The sequence below is a fragment of the Anser cygnoides genome, chromosome 3 (assembly GCF_040182565.1).
Source record: "Anser cygnoides isolate HZ-2024a breed goose chromosome 3, Taihu_goose_T2T_genome, whole genome shotgun sequence".
Taxonomy (NCBI): domain Eukaryota; kingdom Metazoa; phylum Chordata; class Aves; order Anseriformes; family Anatidae; genus Anser; species Anser cygnoides.
Window position 1 is genome coordinate 61,263,854 of NC_089875.1, and position 20,873 is coordinate 61,284,726.

General features: G+C 36.0%; 1 protein-coding gene and 1 non-coding gene across 7 annotated transcripts in view; one reads left to right on the forward strand and one right to left on the reverse strand.

Moving 5' to 3' along the window:
- Positions 1 to 20,873, forward strand: part of AHI1 (Abelson helper integration site 1) — a 97,994-nt gene that overhangs the window by 59,538 nt on the left and 17,583 nt on the right. For 4 of the 6 annotated variants that reach the window (XM_048075691.2, XM_048075690.2, XM_048075692.2 and 1 more), the window contains 4 exons: positions 11,269 to 11,327; positions 16,498 to 16,563; positions 18,846 to 19,008; positions 20,429 to 20,529. In XM_048075691.2, coding sequence (XP_047931648.2) covers positions 11,269 to 11,327; positions 16,498 to 16,563; positions 18,846 to 19,008; positions 20,429 to 20,529 — 389 coding nt within the window. Of the gene's footprint in view, positions 1 to 11,268; positions 11,328 to 16,497; positions 16,564 to 18,845; positions 19,009 to 20,428; positions 20,530 to 20,873 lie in introns of those variants that run through there. The other 2 variants (XM_048075695.2, XR_007167860.2) reach the window with 2 other exon arrangements.
- Positions 2,414 to 2,484, reverse strand: TRNAG-GCC (transfer RNA glycine (anticodon GCC)). The gene has a single exon. It is a non-coding gene; the product is annotated as a tRNA-Gly (tRNA).

Consider the following 20,873-nt stretch of genomic DNA (forward strand, 5'->3'; position numbering starts at 1 on the left):
AATCTTTGAAGATTCCAAAAACTTTATCAGAAGAACACCATTTATATTTACTTGAAATTGGTGTATGTTAGGGTAATTACTGCTGTGCCTTCAGGGTAAAGGAAGTACTTTCAGCCAAATTATACAAGGGTGTGGATTAAATGAAGCATTACTCTCTGTTTGGCAGCAGTGGGTATAGATTGCAAAATCAGGGTGTGACGTAGTACTGTGGAAAGACTCTGCCAAAAGTGATTTGGCCTGAGTGTGCCCTTACTTTCTCAATTATGTGGATCCTAAACCAACCAAATCTAATTAATTCCTAAGTAGAGACCTCTTGTTAACTGTTTTCAGTCTGAGCTTGTCTGTATTTTTCTGAGCTATGGAAATGCAAGACAGCAAATATTGACAAAGTGCATGCTTAAATGAAATTCTAGCTGTTTTTAGAGGTGGAAACACTTCTTATGTCAAAGGGCTGTGCAGTAAAACATCAACTCTCTGTCCAGAAGAAAGTTCAGGTCAGCAAGGATGCTATCTGTGTAGCAATAAGCATGCAGGAATAAGGTGAGTAAATTCATCCTTATATGTATTGCTCTAGTACTTCAGTTCCAATCATTTCCAGAGCAGTTGTAAGGACTATGCAAAGGACCCTGTGGCAGCCATGGTGTACAGGAGGGAGGCATCTCCCTTTCCTCCCCGAGGGCGCCAAGCTCCTTTGATTTTTATTCTGTGTTTTGGCAAGCGAGCAAAAAACAAGTACACTTAAAAATCGCCTTATTTTTAAGATACATTTTTGATCCTTTGCATACATACTTTTTCAGCTTTTCTAAATATGCTTTGCTAGTTTTGTAGTTGTATTTTTATCTGTGTGAAAGAAATGTATTTTTATGGATTCAGGTATAACTTCTTTTATTCTCATTGTTGAAGCACCAAGTTCAGTGAGAGCCATCTTCCCTCACAATTTTTTTTTTTTAAAGTAATGACTTTTAAATTAACTATGGGAATCTGTGGACCATACTACAGTCTGCAATTTATTCATCGACTGTGGTACCAATATAGCTCATGGTAGGTTAGTACTGATTATTTTGGTCCTATAAAAACTGATCATAGGGGATGGTGGCTGGGAAAGCATTAGGAAAATGTACAGATAATTGAAAGTGTGTATGGGTGCATAACTTACGCATTGCCCATTGGTGTTGTCACACAGCTTTGTGACTGGTAATACTTACAGAGCTGGTCTCAACATGCCGCTTTGATCCAGAGTTTCAGCAGAGCCTGCCTCCTCGCTGTTAGCTTGCTCTCTTGCTCACTGGAAGTTTTAAGGAACAGTGACTCATTTGCTTGTTGACTCAAATGAGGTGGTAGAAACTCTTAAAACTCTGCACATCACTTCTTCATTTGGGAGTTTTCTGCAATCTTAAGGCACACTCAAGTGAAGAAAAGAACCTGTGGAATCTGTTCTTTACAGTTTTCCTCAAACAAACAATTTAGTGTTTCCTGGGTAGACCTCAGGCCTAGCTCCAACGTGCAAGGCAATCCTTCCGCAGAAGACTCTTATTCAGCCTGTGTAACAGATAGTATTTGAAATGTTGCATATCTCATCTGGAGGCTGGTTGTAGCATATGGCATCCCCATTCCCTATACTGTCCACATCTCCTGTTTTGAAAAGAGGGACACTGTCTCTACTTGAGCTGACTCTAATAGCATCTGGTACCTCACTGCTTTTTATTTTTTCTAGATTTGTTGAGGTCTGTTGCAGTGATACGTATATTGATACAGGTCTTTTCAGAATCCATGTAGAGCCTGACTAGCTGAAGGAAACAGACTACTGCAGCTAATATGCCAAAGAATGAAACAGAAAACTGTAGCCTACTTAGTTTATATTGAACATCTTTTGGTGTGATAAATTGACAACTAGCAGATGTTTTGAGAATTCTTTCACCAAGCTTCTGTTTGTCCCTATCCACCAGTAAAGCATAAGAAGCAATTCCCGTTTTCTTTTTTTTTTTTTTTTTCTGGCAAGGACTGTAACTGCTTAGTTTCACTTTGTAAGGTGTCATATTTTCTGTTGTTCTGGAGGTGAAGAGAGTAAATAGGCTGTGTTTCCCTGCTCTTTGCATCTTTGAATTTTCATTTTGGATAATTACATTTAAGCAGAGTTCACCATAATAATAATAATACTGTGGTCTTGCCCTTGAAGTGTCTTCTTTAAGGATGTCTTGAGCAGTGAGGTCTGTCACCTCTGTTTATTCAGGAGAATCTGTCCATAGAATCATGGAATCATTAAGGTTGGAAAAGGCCTTCAAGACCATCTGGTCCAACCATCACCCTACCACCAATGTCACCCACTAAACCATGTCCCTAAGCACCAAGTCCAACCTTTCCTTAAACACCTTCAGGGATGGTGGCTCCACCACCATTCTGGGCAAAAGAACATTGCATTGGCCGGGAATCGAACCCGGGCCTCCCGCGTGGCAGGCGAGAATTCTACCACTGAACCACCAATGCTAACTTCTTGATTATACACGTCCCATTTGGAAGAACTCCTATTGTGAACCAGGTGCAAGCTAAAACCAACTTAGCTTTTATCTCTTAAGGACTCCAAGTCACACCGAGTTCTTGGAATTTTTCATTCTAGAAATCAATTCAGAACCTTGGTTTTAGGCTACATATAGATCAATTTGTGGTAGCTTTTCCCCTTTTGTGTTTATTCACTCAGTCTTAAAAGATTTTACAGCCTAACTTGTTGCTTCAGATTTTACTGCTTTTGTATAAAAAACAGAACTAACAGGAGAAGACACATTTGTGCAGCTCTTGGAAAACCTGAAGTGCAGTGCATACTTATAATGCATGCCTACAATATACCACATCATGTGTACCATGACAGCAGTACTTTATCAGAAAGTTGTTTTCCTTGTGCTGAGGAGCATAAGGGACAGTTCTATCATTTTTATCTACTCATACATAAAGGATCTTCAGCAATTTAAATTGTGGTTTGAATTAAGGATCTTTCTGTAAATCAGCTTTTCTTTGTACCAAAACAAATCCTTTTCAGGGTAAGTTCCAAGAATTCTGCGACGAGAACAAGGTGTGTCTGGAGTTGTCTGTATCACCAGTGCTTGAGCTGATAACTTGGCGTGTGCAAATGTGCAAAAACCATCTAGGAAGATCTAACAGCTATGTTCTTTTATGTGAAAAAGCTTAAGGTATATGCTTGCAGAGCTCCAAACTTTTAGAACACTAGTAGGCAGTTTTCTGTGTTTTCTATGGTGGTTTGGTCCTTCCAATGGAACAAATGTTTGTGTATCAGTTAGCAGTGCTAAGTCAGTTTTAAAGAAACCCAGATATCTTTCACAGTGCATAATATATAAAAATGGGATACTTTTGTAGTAAGGTATGGAGAAGAATTTCCTGTCCTTGAATATTCAGACCTCAATAATGTATTTTTTCTTACTGATGAATATGAAAACCTAGTAGTTGCTGCTTTTATATGGATTTGGAGTTATTGGAGATGCAGTATGAACCATAGTCAGAAGTTATTTTAACTGACATTAGAAAAAAAGAGAATGTGTGATATAATTAACTGGTTATTGCTGAATTTCAGTTGCGAGAGGAACCACTCAGAGTAAATAACTTTTATTTTTCTTGTTTGCTTAATTTTCATTAAAGAATATTTTTTTCTCTCTAGTCAGGTGTGGTTGGATCATGACTATCATAACATGTTTTAGGAAAAAGATAGGCATATATCCTGCTATTTCCTGTCGTTGCAGGAGAGTAAATTAATACAGCATAACAGAAGCAAAAATGCTACCAAAACCAAAAGTGAAGGTTATTTCTTCAGTGATGTGCATCCACAAGTGTAGGTGCTGCAGTTGCTCTATTCCTTGGATGTGTTTTTCTACAGGGTAACATCACAAGCTTTATTTAATATAATACAACACAAGTTTCTTTTTCAAATTGAATTTAGCTTTGTTTGTTTTTTTTCCTTTTAAATAGTTCTGATGAGCTTAGCAAAAATAGTAATTACTTTCTCAGGCTATCTGCAGCACTAGAAGAAAAATAACCCTTATTAATACGAAGTATGTGTCACAGTCTGCATTTTCCTTGCATCTTTATCTGCTATCTAGAACTTGTAAATAATATTGCCAATCTGATTTCAGAATGCTGATGTTATCTATAGAGGCTTATTGATGTTTGCTGTACAGTCACTTTCCGTTCTCTACACTGTAGAAAGAAACAACCGGGTACTATAACCCCTGTTCATTTTTCAATTGTATCTAATGCCATTATGATGTAAGGTTGTTATAAATTAGCACGTTCCTGATTAGCATGGATTCAATATATGTTCTTTACTTCAAAAGAATGCTCGGGACACGTGCTACTACTTGCATTGTTTATATATGGTACTGTAGAAACTTAACATTTGCAAGAAAAATGTGAGATGATGATTTGATAAGATTACTCAGAAATAATTAGGTGGGTGTGTAGGCTGCTAAATGTATTTGATTTTAATCTCTAATTAAAAAGTTAGATTTTTTTATTGTTTTTGTGATGCAATAGCTTTTACTTCATTATATCTTTTGTAAATAGGGGCCAAATTCTGCCTGTTTGTTATGCCAAAGTACAGGGTGAATGTATGTATATGGAAACACTCTTCTCCTCAAAGACAGCAACAGACTGTCCCTATAGTTCCTTCTGGAGGATTATTCTAAGATGCAGAACACATTCATGTTTGTATCCATGTGCATCTTGAACTAGGAATTAAAATGATGGCTAACCTTGCATGAGTATCTCTGTGCATTCCTTTGGCTGATGGTAGGTGTAATTATATTGTGGGATGTGGCACTGCCAGAAGCGCAGTGTTTTTCATGTTGGTGCTGTCTGATTCTGAGATCTCTTATATGAGGATTGGAATTAGCTGGTGTTGCAGTGAAGATATCTCTTTGTGGATCTACAGGTGTGAATTCAAGCCTTGCTCCATTCCACTGGTAGCATTCACTTAGCTCTGCTGCAAGGGTGTACTTGGTCATTTGGGCTGGGGAATCAGAGACAACCAGATGCAGTAGCCATAGATAACTGTGTCAGTCCTTGGATAGGAAAGTTACTGTGTTTAAGCACATTAGACCATTTATCTTGCTCAGTTGAGGAAGAACATGACCAACTCTTGGTTTGCGAAGCCAACTTTCTCCTAATACCTGGAGCTGGCGCATCTGCTGGAAAATCACTTGGTGTTGTGGAAGAAGCAGCAGCAGTATGTGTGGAACTGCATGGTACTGAATCGTGTAACTCTCTGAAATTATTTTTCTGGGTAACTGTTTTTAAGACCAGCATTTAGTAAACAATTGGTAAAAAAGATAAATATTGCATACTTCCTGATGGAAAGCTTATATCCTCCTGTGCAGATTTTTCTGTATAGTGTAGTATTTTGAGTCATTCACAGTCTGATCTATTGACATATGTTTCTAAGTTTTCTGTCTTTTGTTGGTCTGTGAGTTTTCATAATACTAATGGGAATGGGGAAAGGAAACAAAAAGATGTTATGCTTTTCCCCACCTGTCAGCACAGCTCTTAATTGATTTTTTTTTGTCACTGCCACCTAGATTAGCCTCTACACTAACTGGAGCAGTGACATCTGGCAGCTGTAAAGCTGGAGTTTCTCTCTCTCTCTCTCTCACACATACACACACACACACACACACTTTTTAAGTATATAAAATGAAAACAGTTCTCATATCTAACAGGTAAAATAAATGAAGTTTATATATATATATTTATATTGTAGAAAGTAAGACAATAAACAGAGGGATTTTATTTGTCCTTTATGCTTTGTTTTTAAATGGATAGATATAGGTAGCAAATTGGAACCCCATTTAGAAAATGATCCCTGGATTGAGGTGATGAATTGGTTGCTCTGAAAGAAAACGTAAGCGGGGAAAAGATGAGGAGAGGCTAGTAACAACATGGGCTCACCTGTCATTGGGTAGAGTTCTGTGAGTCTGCAGAATATATTGCAAGAGCCATGTGGGTGTTTGCAGAAGGCTGCATTCAGTAGTGATGCCATCACAGCACTTTGCATGTACACTTAAATATATAGCATGTCAGAACAGTCTGTTTTGAGAATATACATGGAAGATACAGGCTCTGAAGAGAATTAACCATTTCCTTTGGCCTCAGACTAGTTAAAAATAAAACAATATTTTAGAAAGACTGATTAAAAATAGTCAATTCAGAGTAAGGCAAGGAATAGCTTTTGAAAGAGGTTTTAATGCTTTACAACTTCAGCTGAATGTGTTTCAAAGTAGTTTTAAAAGCGACGATACAGATTAAACTTTGTTTAAACAAATTTCAATACGTTTTAGTCCTAGCTACTTTCCATTCAGTCTAGAATACGTTGAGAACCATAGGAGCTAGACTACGTAATTTGTAACAGAATTTGAAGTGAGTGCTCACCTACAGTGTTGGACGTTAGTAATAACGTCTGTTTTGCTGGTAAAATGAAAAGGTACGTGTGTGTTCAATGAGCGCATCCTTTCCTTTAGTTTTATGTGAACTGCATCTGAAGATGTTTGTGGTGGGTTTTGAAAGTATTTGTGATCTTGTGCTTAAGTAAAGGAAAACAGTTTCTTATCCAATATATAAACAATTCTTTTATTTAATGAATTCTGTTTGATCTGTTAAAGCATAATTATTGTGAGGATAAAGCCTTTGAGGGAAGTTTAATATGTATTTATATCATTACAAAATGGTCTTCTTTCTCTTATACAATACCTAGCTTGGAAAACAAAGTCCCAGAAAGAACTGAGTTATACTGCTCTGAAAACTTTTATTTTAAAAACAAACAAATAAAAACCTTTTTCTTGAAACCTGAGTTAAAGATTACACTGTGTACTTAAAGATCTTGTTGCAAAAGTCATACGTTTGATTAGGTGACTCTGCTGAAAATGTAATTGTTTACTAGAAATAGTTGTAAAGCCACAAAAGGTGATTGGAAAAGGGGATGAGCTGATACACAAGTATTCATCTTATATTTCAGATGCCTTTTTTTTGTTTTCCGATGTTTATTGTTTATTTGGGTATATTTTAACCATGCTATGTTGCAAGAGGCCACAATATAAATTACAAGATGTATGTCTGCAATAAGAAATCCAGTTTCTTAGAAGCAGAGTTTATTTTCATGTCTTTCAGGGCATTTTTCTTTTTTTCTTTTTAAAGACAAAATTAATAATGTGAAACTGGAATAGATAAGATTTCTTTTTTTCTCTGTATGCTTTAGAGGGGTTCATCACAGAAATAAGCTGGAATATTATCTTCTTTCTCTTCTGTAGTTATTTATTTGTTCAGTGGTATTGTTCATTGATTTTCTGAGGACTTTCCATGCTAAACCTTTGGGTGATTTCACTAACTGTAGATTCCATGAGTTTGGAATTACCAGAGATTTATGATGCAAAAATACTTTTATTGATTTACAGAATTAGTTTATCAAGAGAATTTCATGAAGGGAGAAAAACTACTCTTTTGAAAAGTTATTAAAAAAAAACAAACAAATGAGAATTGTCTCAGCCTCTGTTAAAAGAGGACTTTTTCACATAAACATTTCATATTAGGTGGTCGTAGGTGCTCCAATATTATAATAGTATAATCATGTGACTACCTAGAAGGACATTTTGTCCCTGTCCTGGCTCTCTTGCTATTACTTTAGAACAAATGCAATAACTAAAGATGCTGCTGTTTAATAGGAAGTGTTCTCAATTAATTGCTAGTGCTATTTCGGGGGCACTGTTGTTATCATTGTTGTGAAATAGAAGCTACTTCCTCATTTAAATTTCTGTATAAATCTAATCTGTGTGGAACTGAACTCATCTGCATCCGGTGTATTTCAGCCCAACTATTTGGAATTTGATCACTTCACGCAACGTGCTTGTCTAGAGTAGGGGGTAATATTTTTCTTCCAGTGAAAGCACACAATGAAACTGGGAACCTGGTAATGCGGACATATGTTCTGGACAGGAGAACAACTACCTGGTTTCTATCTTTCCTCTTCAGTTGTGATTATACTGGCAGAGAATATATCGCCAGAAATGGCCAGGGGACAAAGGATGCATTTGCAGTTCACTGTTCAAATTGTACAGGAAACTAATACAATTTGAGACTCCCCATCAAGGCAGCCAGCTATCCTGTTTCTCGCAAGATATCAATTTGGTCGTCATTTACATAAACTCAGTGCATGCTTGGACTCGCAAAATAATAAGAGCTGTCCTGATGTTAAATTGTGTCAATGGGGAAATTCTGGTCATATAAGCAAAAGCAATAGCACCTATTGTTTTGAGACATTTAACATCACATTTGGACACTAGCAGTAGTTTTTCCTAGAAGTGATTTATTCTTCTCATATAAAATACGTTGTGAAGGAGACCTCTGAAAAATCAGTGCAGAGTAATAGGAAATACAGTAATTCAAATGTTAATACTTTCACAGGAAAGATTAGCTTCTCGAGATGTACAGGGCGTTGAAGGTGACATCAGAAGCTGTTAAGAGAGATGATTGTTGGAAAGTTCAAATAAATCCTCTGAGTCAATAGAAGCGCTTCCCTAGTAGTGATTCTGCAGCATCATTAAGATAAGGCAGTCCAAAATGACCTGGGGGAATGTTTTTTTTTTCAGGTTTGACCTTACAGGAGATTTAATTACCTTTATCAGGCTAAGTAAAAGCCCCCACAAGTCATGGTGTTCTGTAAACATCATTTTTGGATGAAATGTCCTTCTGCAATCCTCAATTTCAGTACCTCAGTACAGTAGTTGGAAAGTTTGCCCAGCCTGGATCAGAGAGAATTGAAGCAAGCACTGCTGAGGCTGTTATTCACACCTGCTCGGTGTCATTTACATGCTTCATCAAGCGTGGAACCATGTCAAGCCAATAACTGTGTAGCATTGCTTTAAAAATCTAGTGCATGGTTTGAGAAAGAAGGGATGGATTTCCTTGCTTGCTGAATGGACCTTGTTTTGTGAATGAGGGAGGTTTCAACCGTGGTTTTGTTTTTAAATGTCAGTGTCATCAATGTGAAGGCTGATAATGCTTGATAGGTGAAAACAACTAAGGATAACACTAAAGAACAGTCAGGGGTAACCAGATCACGATCAATATGAACAAATAGCATTGGCTCTGTGGAGCACAGAACACTTGAAACCGTGTGTGCTGTGCTCTGGTCAGCATTTGCACCTCAAGCAAAGTAATAGGAATTCCCTGCTTGCTTTGAAAGAAGGCTCTGCTGACAGGAAATGCTAAGTCACAACCAGTGCTAACCAGTGCTAGATGCTAGAATTCAGTACAGTATTCCTTACGTCTTTGAGTTACAAATCTGTCTCTTTCCTGTGCTTGCAGCAGAACAGGTCTGCACTGCCTTTATTCAGGTTTTATGGTTAGACTGATATTCCCCCAATTAAGTCTTCACTTGACAAGCAGCTGCATATAGAGGCCCACAGGAGTACTCACATAAATACAGTCCTGAAGTACTCAGAGGTAATACATCTTTTTCCACAGGAGAACAAGAAAGTAATTGGTGTTACTGATTTAAAAAAAAAAAAACAAAAACAAAAACAAAAAAAGGCATTTTTATTAAACTTGGAAGATTTTTTTTTTCAAATAAGGAATTGATTTCATGATATGTTTTTTACAACTTTTACCTTAGAATGGATTTATGTGAACTGGCATAGACACTACAATTATCCAAAGGGAAAAATATTTTTTTATCATGCAGATATTTTATTGGTCTTGAGTTTGAATTGTTTTTAATCAAATAGTTGATATGACACCTGTATGCAGTAGTATATCCATATGTATCTATGTATGACTACACAGATAGCCACGTTAGTAGGAACACTGATCTTTGGTGTTAGTGCTGAACAAATGTTTTGGCGAATAACATACTTGAAGAAATGTAAGCTTCAGGTCTCCCATCTTTGAGTGTCAGTTGAATTCAGAACACAATTTCTATTCTCATCTCTTTTCCACAAAGAGTGGAAATTAATTAATGAAATAAAAATCAAAGCAGGTCTTTCAAAATGAAGAATTTCAGAATTTATACAAACTTTTTTGAAATGATTAAGATCACATTTTTTAGTTCATATACTAGATTTAAAAAATAATTATTGTACTTATCTGGATTTCTCACAAGTAAAAAAATATTGACATACAAATGATCTGCAGGAGCATGGCTTAATTATGATTGTTTGATCTTGCATCTTTTATTATATTTAGAAATATCTAAATATCTTAATGATTAAACATTTATGAGTAAATCTCCTGTGAAAGTCTAAACCACTAGGCTTTAGAAAGTATACTGTAGGTGGAATTGTGCAAGCTTCCCTATGGAGCTGTGCCAGTACATGGGAATCTGAATCTCAAAAATCCTCCTTATTCATATACTGGGCTCCTTAAGAGTAGGCTTTTGGAGTGGTAAATGAAAATGAGTTTTCAGAACTCATTGGTGTTTGAAAACAAAGCTTGTTTCAAATCTAGAGTCTCACAGAGAAAATCCAGTGAGCTTAACTCTGTGTTGTCTGGCATCACTATACTTGAGAAAAGAAAAACCATTCTCCAGCAAAGCAGTGGCATTTTTCATTGTCGTGTTCAACAATTTTCAGATTTTTGTATCTTTTTAAGATGTTTTCTTAAGTATACAGCTGAGGAGACAAATAACAAAAAGGTAAATCCATAAGTGATGAAAGGATTTTCCTGGGCTTAGTAGTTAACATAATAGTTTGGAAATAAAAGAATTTACAAGTACTTGTTCAAATGCACTATGTTGAGAATGAATAAAATAAACAGCAAGATGTGTTGTGATAGGAACTCAGATGATCAAAGGGAACTACTGAATAGGCATAGTTATTCTTTCAGATAAAATAAGGAAGTAATTCCTTTGAGAGTTTTTGTGATCGTTTCTGTTGGAAAACTTTGTATGCATTACTTGGAAATTCAATGAAGAGAAAAGCATTACAGGCTAGATAATAGTGTCAGCTCTGAGCACGAGGTGGCATGTGGACATAGTTTGAGCTATTTCTCCAAATCATTTGAATGGAAATATTGGATTAGTTAACCTTGTGTCAGGTCTGTTAGTTAAATAAACCCTCCAACTGTTCCTGACTGAAGGATGCATAGTTGCGACTGAAAGATGCTGCTGCTTTTCATTAGAATTTTGTCAAACATATCCTGCTAACATAATGATTTTAAAATAAAATGGTTTATTCGGTGGAAAAGGATAACAAGCAAAAAATTCACAGCCTTTTCTTTTCACAGGGTGTTTCAGCCCAGTAGGAAATCCTCTTAGCGGAACACTATTGGGTAGAATACAGACGGTAAGGAATTCTATCTTTGCATTTTTTTTAAATTGATGTTTAACTATAAAATGTCATTATTCACAAGTTCTTATTGTAGAGTTTTTTTTTATCCTGTCTTTACTCACAAAAGAAATATCTTCAAGCAAATTGTCTGCAAAGGCAAATAAGGTTCTGCCACTGCTAGCTGGTAGAGAGATCAGATATCTGCAAATTAAAGCTTTATTTTTTTCAAGTTTTACTTTTTGTTATCTAGAAATAAATAAGCCAAAATCACAATCCAGTATTATTGATTCTTATTAAGAATATGGGCATTGATGGGGGAGAAACATGGGACAGTATCTTGAAATTTAATCCTGTTTTTACTATTTACTCATATTTCATCTTTTTGTAACAAGTGACATCACAGCTATCCTCTGTTAATTTAATTCCTTATATGTAAGTATTGATTGGAAGCATACGGTAATGTTATTTTTTCCTTTATTATATTTCTTGTTTCCTGATCACTGTAATAAAAAAACAGCAGGATCTGTAAATGCCATTAATTCCAACTACACACTTGATAAACCTGGATTAAGCATAGAGGGACTCATCAGATGATGGAAGAGTGAGTGGCGGTCTGGACATTGAAAGTGTAGGGAGCTCTAGAAGGCTGGGCCTGTTGTACAGGACATGTTAGTCCTCCCTGCCCCCGTGTACAGAATGTCAGCATTTAACATTCTGTGTTAATTGTATAGTGATTGCAATTTTTCAGAGAAATGTTAGAAAATGATATAAATTAACATGGATTGTTTATAGCTGTTTTACAGTTTGAGGTTTGGGGTTGTCTTTTTTGGACCTGCATCATTTAATAGAATCAGTTAACAGTAGGCTTGTAAGGCACATAGGATTCACCAAAAATTTTTGAAAGTTCAGTTTTCCATTGCTATTTGTTTTTTTGTCTAACTGGTCCTTGTTTATACATTTTTGACTATAAGCCATCACTGTCTAATTTTTAGGAAAAATTGTAAATTATTCAACGAGTATTTTAGTGTCCTCTTTCACAGAAAGCTTTATAAGCATTTATACGATCAGCTGTTTTGGTAAATACTAAATATTTTTTCCCTGAGGGTTAGATTAAGGTTTTGAATATTTTAGTTACATTTTCTGGTATATAAATAATAATATGCCGAAATATGTATATGTTGTTAGTGCAGATAAATCATATCAAGAAAGGAAAATAGTAACAAATGACAAAACAGTTGAAAAGGTTTTGAATAATTTTAGGAGCTGGAGTATTCCACATACATCTGAATTGATCTTTTTTTTCCCTTTTTTTCTTTTCTTTCCTGTCTTTTTTCTTTTTTTTCTTTTTTTTAATCCCTGTGGGCTTTACTGCAGCAGCTGTGTTTGCATTTCTGTTTTCTGTTTGTACATTGTAGGTTTCAATAAAGTGCAGCCTGGCACAGGTTATTGTTTTTTTGTTTTTTGTTTTATTTCCTCTAGGCAGATTATAGATTCCCATGCTCATTAAATATTGAAAGGCTGTAATCAAATAAGGATTGTAGTCATCTGAAGCCTAAGGAAGTACCTTTACACTAGTTTCGTGATAGCAGACAGATTAATTAAGACCAAAGAAGAGTACATTATTCTTAGCAGCTAATGCTTTTAGAATCATTTTAATTTAGCTGTTAATACTGTCCTTGTAATTCTGTTTCCTGTAGACTAAATTTGTGCAGTTAAGTGTCCTGAGCTCAGCATGTGTTGACAATTAATTGGAACAGAGAGCAAGAACAAAAATATGACAGTGCTAACAATGTTACATTACTTTATGTTAACTCTCAGCTTATTTTGTGTTTCGTTTAAAACTTCAGTTCCTGGAGTAAAGAGATTACATGATGTTCTTAGGGAAGGAGAGGATTAAGTAAATTTCTAACACTTGGCTTCGTAAGGAAAAATGAAAACAGAGAAACTGTAGAAGCTCAGATTCCATAAATTTTAAAAACGCTTTCAGTATTACCACATTTTTAAGCCAGTCATGTTGTTGTGTTTTTTTTTTTCCCAGTGTTGTGTGTTCATTTCTAATTTTCTGTTCTTAAAAACAAGCAAAAGCAAAGCCACCACCACCAAAAAACCTTGGTCTCAGAACCTCAGGTGTTAAGCACCGAGGCACGGATCTGTTGACCAGACAAGGGAAGCTGTAACACACATTCTCCGTGTCCTTGCTGGAGTGTCTGCACAAGTCATACTCCCGGTTTCTTTTCCACTCTGGCAAAGAGAGGTACAGGGAGCTGGAGAGAAGCTGTGGCACTGTGCAGCATCGAGGAAAGAGACGTTTGTCCTTCTTTGTGTCACTGAGTCTCTCCCTCTGACAGGAAACGGACAAATACTTGTGGTACTTGAAGTATATTTATTCAGTGCTGGAAATGAACTGCTGAAATTTTTCAGAAAAGGCAATAAAAAACATATCACTTCTTACTCAGTGCTGCTTCTTTTAAGGTCATGAATGCCCTCTGATGTCCAAATCTTGTTGGCCACCTGAATCTGCCTGCATATAAAAGCAAAACCTCTGTTACCACAATCACTGAAAATGCCCAGTTAAGAAGAAGCCATAAATATTTTAATTAGTGCTATTAGTAGGAATCAGTGACACTTGACACAGCAACTTACTTACCAGGTAATTCTTACCTGCAGTGCTCTCTCGTATTAGTGATTAAAACATTTTTTGTTCATTTTTGTTAGTAAAACCAAAGCTTTAAGTGGGCCTGTTGTGGATAACTGATATAATGCTCCATGGTGTGGAGCTCTGAATCAACTGCTGGATCCATTTGTCTTCATCTGAGGATGTTCCTTACGCTAAAAGCTTCTCACAGTTTTGTCTGAGCCAAATCAATGTGACATGGTGGGCTTTTTCAGCAAGCATTTTATTCCGTTTTCTCACAGGTGGTTTGCCTCAGAGTAAGACCAGCTCCTTGGAGCATAACTATAGACCCCATGTCTGTTTGGATGCAAGAAGAGGATTAACTGGCTTCCATCTTGCATTAAAAAAAGAAGACATGTAATATTACATTAAGAACAGTGTATTTGTACACTTCAGTACACCTGTTGCTTTTTTGTAATCCTGAAAATGTGGCTTAATCTTTTGATATGGCATTAAAAAATCTAATGTTTTTAGACTGAAAAGCCAGTTGTTTTTGCTGGGTGGTTTACTACCAGAGTAGCTGGTAGTTAGGATGTTTGAAAAATCACATAGCGTGGCAGAGCCGGCTCCGGTACTATACAGGGTTAGCACGCTTGTGGTAAGCAGCCGCAGGCAATTCCCCAGTTCGTGTTTCAGCTGCCACAGGGACTGGAGGGGGGATGTATGGGCAGCCTATGCCCGTACCTCTTTAAGAAGAGATTCTCTGGATTGGTGTTGCGTTAAAAGTTTAACGCTGTATCTGAGAACATTCAGCATAGTCTCAGGATGACTCATGGATTTTAGCTTATTTCCAAACAACTTGCTCCCTTCGAGGTCTTCTTACATCGAGTGTTTGAGAGCACATAAATACTTTATTAAAAAAAAAAGTCAGATTGAGACACAATAAATGGGGCAATGTGAGTACCTGAGCTAGATACCTAAATAATACTACTAATAATTCTGATGAATCATTTTTGAGCAACAGGAGGCACTCCCATCCCACAGGCTAAGCACATTGCCTGCACAGTTCTCTTAACCTTGAGAATGAAAAATGAGAATTAGCTGAAATGTGGAAGGCACTGCTAGCTACCGGTAGACAATTGATCAAACCTCTTACTCTGAACTGCGCTTCCACTATTCTTTGTTCAAAATTTGCTTATCAAATCAGGCAGGTTTGTTTTTTTTGTTGTTGTTGTTTTGTTTTGTTGGGTCTTTTTTGTTTTGTTTGTCCTCTGTGTATGCAACAATTATTCAGAACTCTAGGTGGTAAGCTTAGATGTTCTGGTAGATTATAATAACTGAGTGCAACTGTTCACTTTTGTACTGCATTCATCAGTATGCATTGTGTGTGTATGTAACTATTGTGATGCTGCCTAAACAATCTGGAGACAATATTAAACCTTGGTTTGCAGGAGTATAAAGGATTTCTTTCCTGTATGGGATAAGCATAGCTAAGTTAAGAAAACAACGTGTAAGGGCAAGAATCTCTGTCCTACAGAATGCCATTTATTCTGTTGAAGATTGCAATAATGATGTTTCTTGAATCATCCTAATATAAATAGATAATAAAGGGAGCAATATATTTTAAGTACATTTATAAAAAAAAAGAGAAAAGTTAATGCAAAAAACAGTTAAATGGGCTCTAAAATATGAAAAAGAAGTATGTTGGATAGAAATTCCCAAATATCAATGTTTTTTATAACATGGCACAATCTGTTATAGCTGGAAATGTTGCTTACTCCGCGATATTCACATTTGATTCTTCTAAAATATTTTAATTGCTATGTAGTATTTCTATTCCACAGTGTAGTTGGTATCCTTTGATGCAAGCAAAATCTAGGGGAAACTGGTTTCCACATTGTGAAAATAGGCCATTGGAAAAAGTTAATTTAAGCAACCAGCAAAGTTCAATCTCTTCCATTGTTCTGATTTCTCTTCTGCTAATTTTCACTGTATTTCTGTTTTATATCTCGCAAATGAAAGGCTCTGTTTTTTGACAGAAATCAAATTTTTTAGCTACTGGCACACCCTAATTATTACATTTTATATAAGTTATTCCTTTGACTTCATTAGAAGTCTGAAGAGTTAAGTGCCAAAGATGGAGCAATTAGAACTGAATGTGAAAGTATTAGTTATATTAAGACCAACCTGAAATTCTCCATTACATGAAAGTGACATCTTTTGCATACCAGTTCAGAGGTAAAGTTAACTGCAACAATTTCTTAAACATCAGCTGTATTATTTTCAGTGCAGACAAGCTTAGACTGTGTAATCATCAATCCTGTCCTCCCACATGTTGTCTTTAGCAGAGTGTACATACTTCAAAAACTTAGTGAATATATTCTAAACATCTATATAGTCAATATTACTCATGGTTGCTCAACATCACTTCTGCTTTTTCTTTTTTAAAAAAGTATTTTTATTGTAGTTTTCTTTTTGCTGCAGCAGCAGATGTGACAAATATGGAAAATACTTAAAATTCTAGTTTATTAAAATACTTCACATTAAAGTTGAAATCATTTCTTCTTCTAGAATGATGACTCCCTATCTGCACTGGGGGAAAGAGGAGGAAGCAGTTGCCCACTCAGGCAAGAGACAGTAAGTATTATGTAACTTTTTGCATTATCTCCATTACCTGTTGCACAGCATCTGTGCTTTTGAAAACTTCTTTTTTAGCATGATCCCAATGATTTTTTTGCCCCATAGATTATCCTTATGAACATGTTCATAACCACCATTACCCATGTTACTGCTGTTCTTATATCACTCCTGAAAAGTCATTTCGTAAAATGTTGATGGATGTAGATTTTTAACTTCTTTTTGCTTGATTTGGACCCAGACAGCATTTAACACGTATCTGAATATCACATCAGAAGAAATTCCATTGCTTTGGGCATAATTGTGAGGCTTTTATATTCTTCTTTGGTCCAGAGATGCATTTCCTGTATCCCCCCCATGCTCATTTTCTGATCATTTGTCTCCAGAGAATATAACGGCAATTTCCACATTTCTTTTAAATTTTCAGGCTTGCTAAACCAGTTGTGGTACAGGACACATTGGTATTTTAATTTTTTATTTCTGGGAGACAGATTGCGGGGCTTGCTTGGTTGGTTTGAACTGTTTGTTGGCAGTGTTTCCATGTTACTGAATTTTTGTAATTTTTTCCAAACGACAAAACATTTACACTAAAACTGCCTTGCAAAAAGGCACCGCAAAAAGAAGTATTTATTACTCTGCCTTTCATTGGGTTTCATTCTGCTAAGTAATTAGTGCTAAATTCCTTTTACCTTAAGTGACCTTTCATAGTACTATCACTAAGGAAACCTTTGCCATTGAGCTGAAGTGGCCACTGTTATAGCACCCCTTACTGGACATCATCATTTAAGCTTCCAGTTCTGCACTGCTTCTGTATGGTGCTCTGTAGTGTGTTTTAATTTGGTTCTGTTCTATTCCGTAGTTCATATTTCTATACTGTCAACATCACCTGTAGTTGTATTAGCTTTGTTAACGCAGGGAGGAGAATTATGACAAAGGATGGTCATTGTTTAGCTCCTTTATGTAAGCTCATGATTACTGTTCACACATTTAGATGTATTTCCTGTCTACTGACAGCTAAGCTGGTATTAATGCTTTGATGCTGACCAGCTCACAAATTACCAATTCAACTTTCAGTGGTAGAAACATTTTCATCTTTTCCCATTCATAGGTGATTCATCAGTGATGTGCAAGTATTTTCATACAATGTCATACAAATGACATTGGTTACATTTTTACACCTATAACTTGTAGGTGATCATACTGAAAATAGAAATACAAATATGAAAAGCACTGTACAGATCAGCAATTTTAGGATTTAAATGCATTCATAGGTAATAAAAAAAAGTTTACTCCAAATCCCTATTTTCATAAAGACTTTGCTGTCTTTAATCCTCTATTCTTTCTATCACTCCCTAATAATCTCTGTTTCTGACCTGTCTATTTATGATTTCACAGGGGGACCTGAGGTGAGGATTATATGTAGGGAAATAGTGTTCTCTGTGTAAAATAAGTCGTAATTCTGGTTTCCACTTATGATGAGGGAAGTGAGCAATTCCCTTATTCTTTCAGTTCACTTCTTTTCATTTTTTTCTGACTCTGAATTTGTCAGGACAGATTTTTGTTCATAGAACAGGGGAAATAAACAAGAAATTATACTTGATATCTTCATATACAGAGTAGAAAGCAGGCTTCTGGTAATGTATTATATGTAGTGTGCATGATGTTGACCACTGTTACCGCTTTTATCCTGAAAAGTATTGTGTTTTTCAGTGGCAAATGGCTTTGTTATATGAAATGGAATATATACCTATTTTTTGCAGATTTTTTTAAATCGTATATGCAAATCCTTATTTCTAAACAAGCGGAAAAAAAAAAAAGGAACCGATCAAAGCAAAACTTTGCAATGACATTTTTCCACTAAAATTTTCCTTCTGGTAAAACTGTAGCACTGGTGAAGTATTTGTTTGAACACATATGCTTCGTGCACACAAAGTGGGATCTGAAGGTGGTGTAACAATTCTGAGAAAGTGAATGTATGAAGTGTTTTTTTTCCTTTTGCTTCACAAGTAAATTGCTTATAAAACTAACAGCTGCTGTTTTGAAGCTAATCTTAGTGAATTGAATGTTCTTAACCATTTCTACAATCCCACAGTCCTTTATCTTGCCTCTCCTGCTGCTTTCCCACCACCCCTGATCCCATTAGCAAAACTTGAGACAGCCTCAGCTTTTACCAAAGTGCAGCTTTGGTTTCAGCTGCTTTTCTGCAAGAGGAAGTGAATGTTGCGCTTTTTTCTCTGTGGCATGGTTGTGATAAAGCTGTGGTGCTCTTATCTCTCTTTTAGGTAGTGGCTCTTTATGACTACACAGCGCATCGATCAGATGAGCTAACCATCCATCGCAGTGACATTATCCAAGTGTTATATAAAGATAATGATAACTGGTGGTTTGGCAGCCTAGCAAATGGACAGCAAGGCTATTTTCCAGCTAATTATGTGGCTGGTGAAAGTAAGTTTACTGCTGTCTTCCTGGTATACCAATGTGGGTTTAACTGATGGTCCAAGATTTTACTATGCTGTACTGCTTATTATTCTGAAGATATGAATTTATGTAGCACACAGTTGGCATAATGATGACTTATTGTGATGCAGAAATTGTATAAAGTTAGCTAACCACTTAGCAAGTTGGCATACCTGACTTTAAAAGGTATTGACAATTAAACATTCCAGCTTATATAGTACTGCCTTGATTATCAGTTAACTGGATTGATTCCTCATTCTTTATTACATATAGCCACCTGGTTCATGCCCTGCCTTGCCAATGTTTTAGGACACATCTTAGCATTTTGCTGGCATTTTAGGCTTTTGTAGGCAATATTGCTTAGCTCTAGCTGGTTACCATTTATAAAAAAAAATAATAATAATAATAATACCCCCCTTCAACTCTAATGCAGATTGCTCTGTTCCCAAGTAGGTAGATTTCCGTATAAAGCTATAAAAGAGCAGTGATGGTTAAATCTCATGTCTGAACATTGAACTTGCTACCAGGCCCTCGTCGTTAAAATGGTTTTGACTCAACTAATACAGTAAAAACTAAATGTAACTGAAAAAATAATATTGGAAGCATCTGACTGAGTCAACTGATGTAAAGATGCTCAGTATTCTACCAGTTGTTAGTATTCAATTTATGTATATATTGTGTGGTCACATGCTACAGGAAATACATTTGCTTTCCTAAACTATCTAGCTATCAGTTATACTGGTGTTTAGAAATCTTTCAACCCAACGTTTCTCAAGATGTTTTCCCCCCATTTTCTAGTTCCTCCCACTGTCTTCCAAGTGAACTTTAATATTTCTGCCCATTCCTTAAAAAAACTTGGACATGCTACTGTGCTAACTAGATGATGCTACTTAAAATAAGTTGAACTGCTGTCCTTCCCCTTTGTCCTCCCCTCACGCATCTTCTGCATTTTCTCCTTGCTCTCTTCCTTGCAAAATAAGGCAGAGAGCAGTCTCTAGGGAGAGTCTTCAATAATGTCCTGTTGCTCTTGAGAAAGTTTTAACAAATGTATTTTGAGGTAGTTGGCCAACTTGGGAGCACAGGGAAGTGTATAATTTGTTTCAGTTGTTGACCATTCTAATAATGAATCAAAAGAAGTATGAATTTTATTGCTGTTGCTATAGCTGTTGTTCCTAGTCATGTAAATGTTTGATTTTTATTTTATTACCTACAAATTTAAATCTAAGCATAAAGTTAATGGGCAAATTTTGATCAATTCAATCAAGTTTAGTTTCAAACATTTTTGACTAGTATTAGTTCACATTCCATTTTTGGTTAGATCATAATGTCATAGTTGTTCACATAAAATAGATACTTCTATAATTCTTCCATGGCTCTCAAAATGATGAATTATGAATCCTGCTTTCAGAAGAATATGAAGAACAGCCTTCAGGATTAGTATCGGATTCTGCTCCTCTTCTGCCTGAAGGACCCACAGAAGCAAAGGAAGGTTCTCCAACACTACAAAAGGTAATAACTGAGAAGGAAGTTCTATAAGTAGTGGTAGAGTAAATCCTTTGTATGCCAGGTGAACTGTATTAATTTTCCTTTCTTTTTGGAAAAAAAAATAAAAAATCTGATGCATAGACCTCATTCCAGTACAGCAGATTTTTTTTTCAGCGGGTGGCTAATGTTCATTTCTTGTGTCAATTAAATATTCTACCTATTCTTGAACCATTATAATGAGTGCCTAATCTGCCATTGAATCCAAGGTTGATAGAAGTGTCTAACAGTTACTAAATAGAAGTAACTTTTTAAGGAACAACATGGATTTGTCAAAAGCTGACGCATTTTCTGGCACTTGATTGTCATTC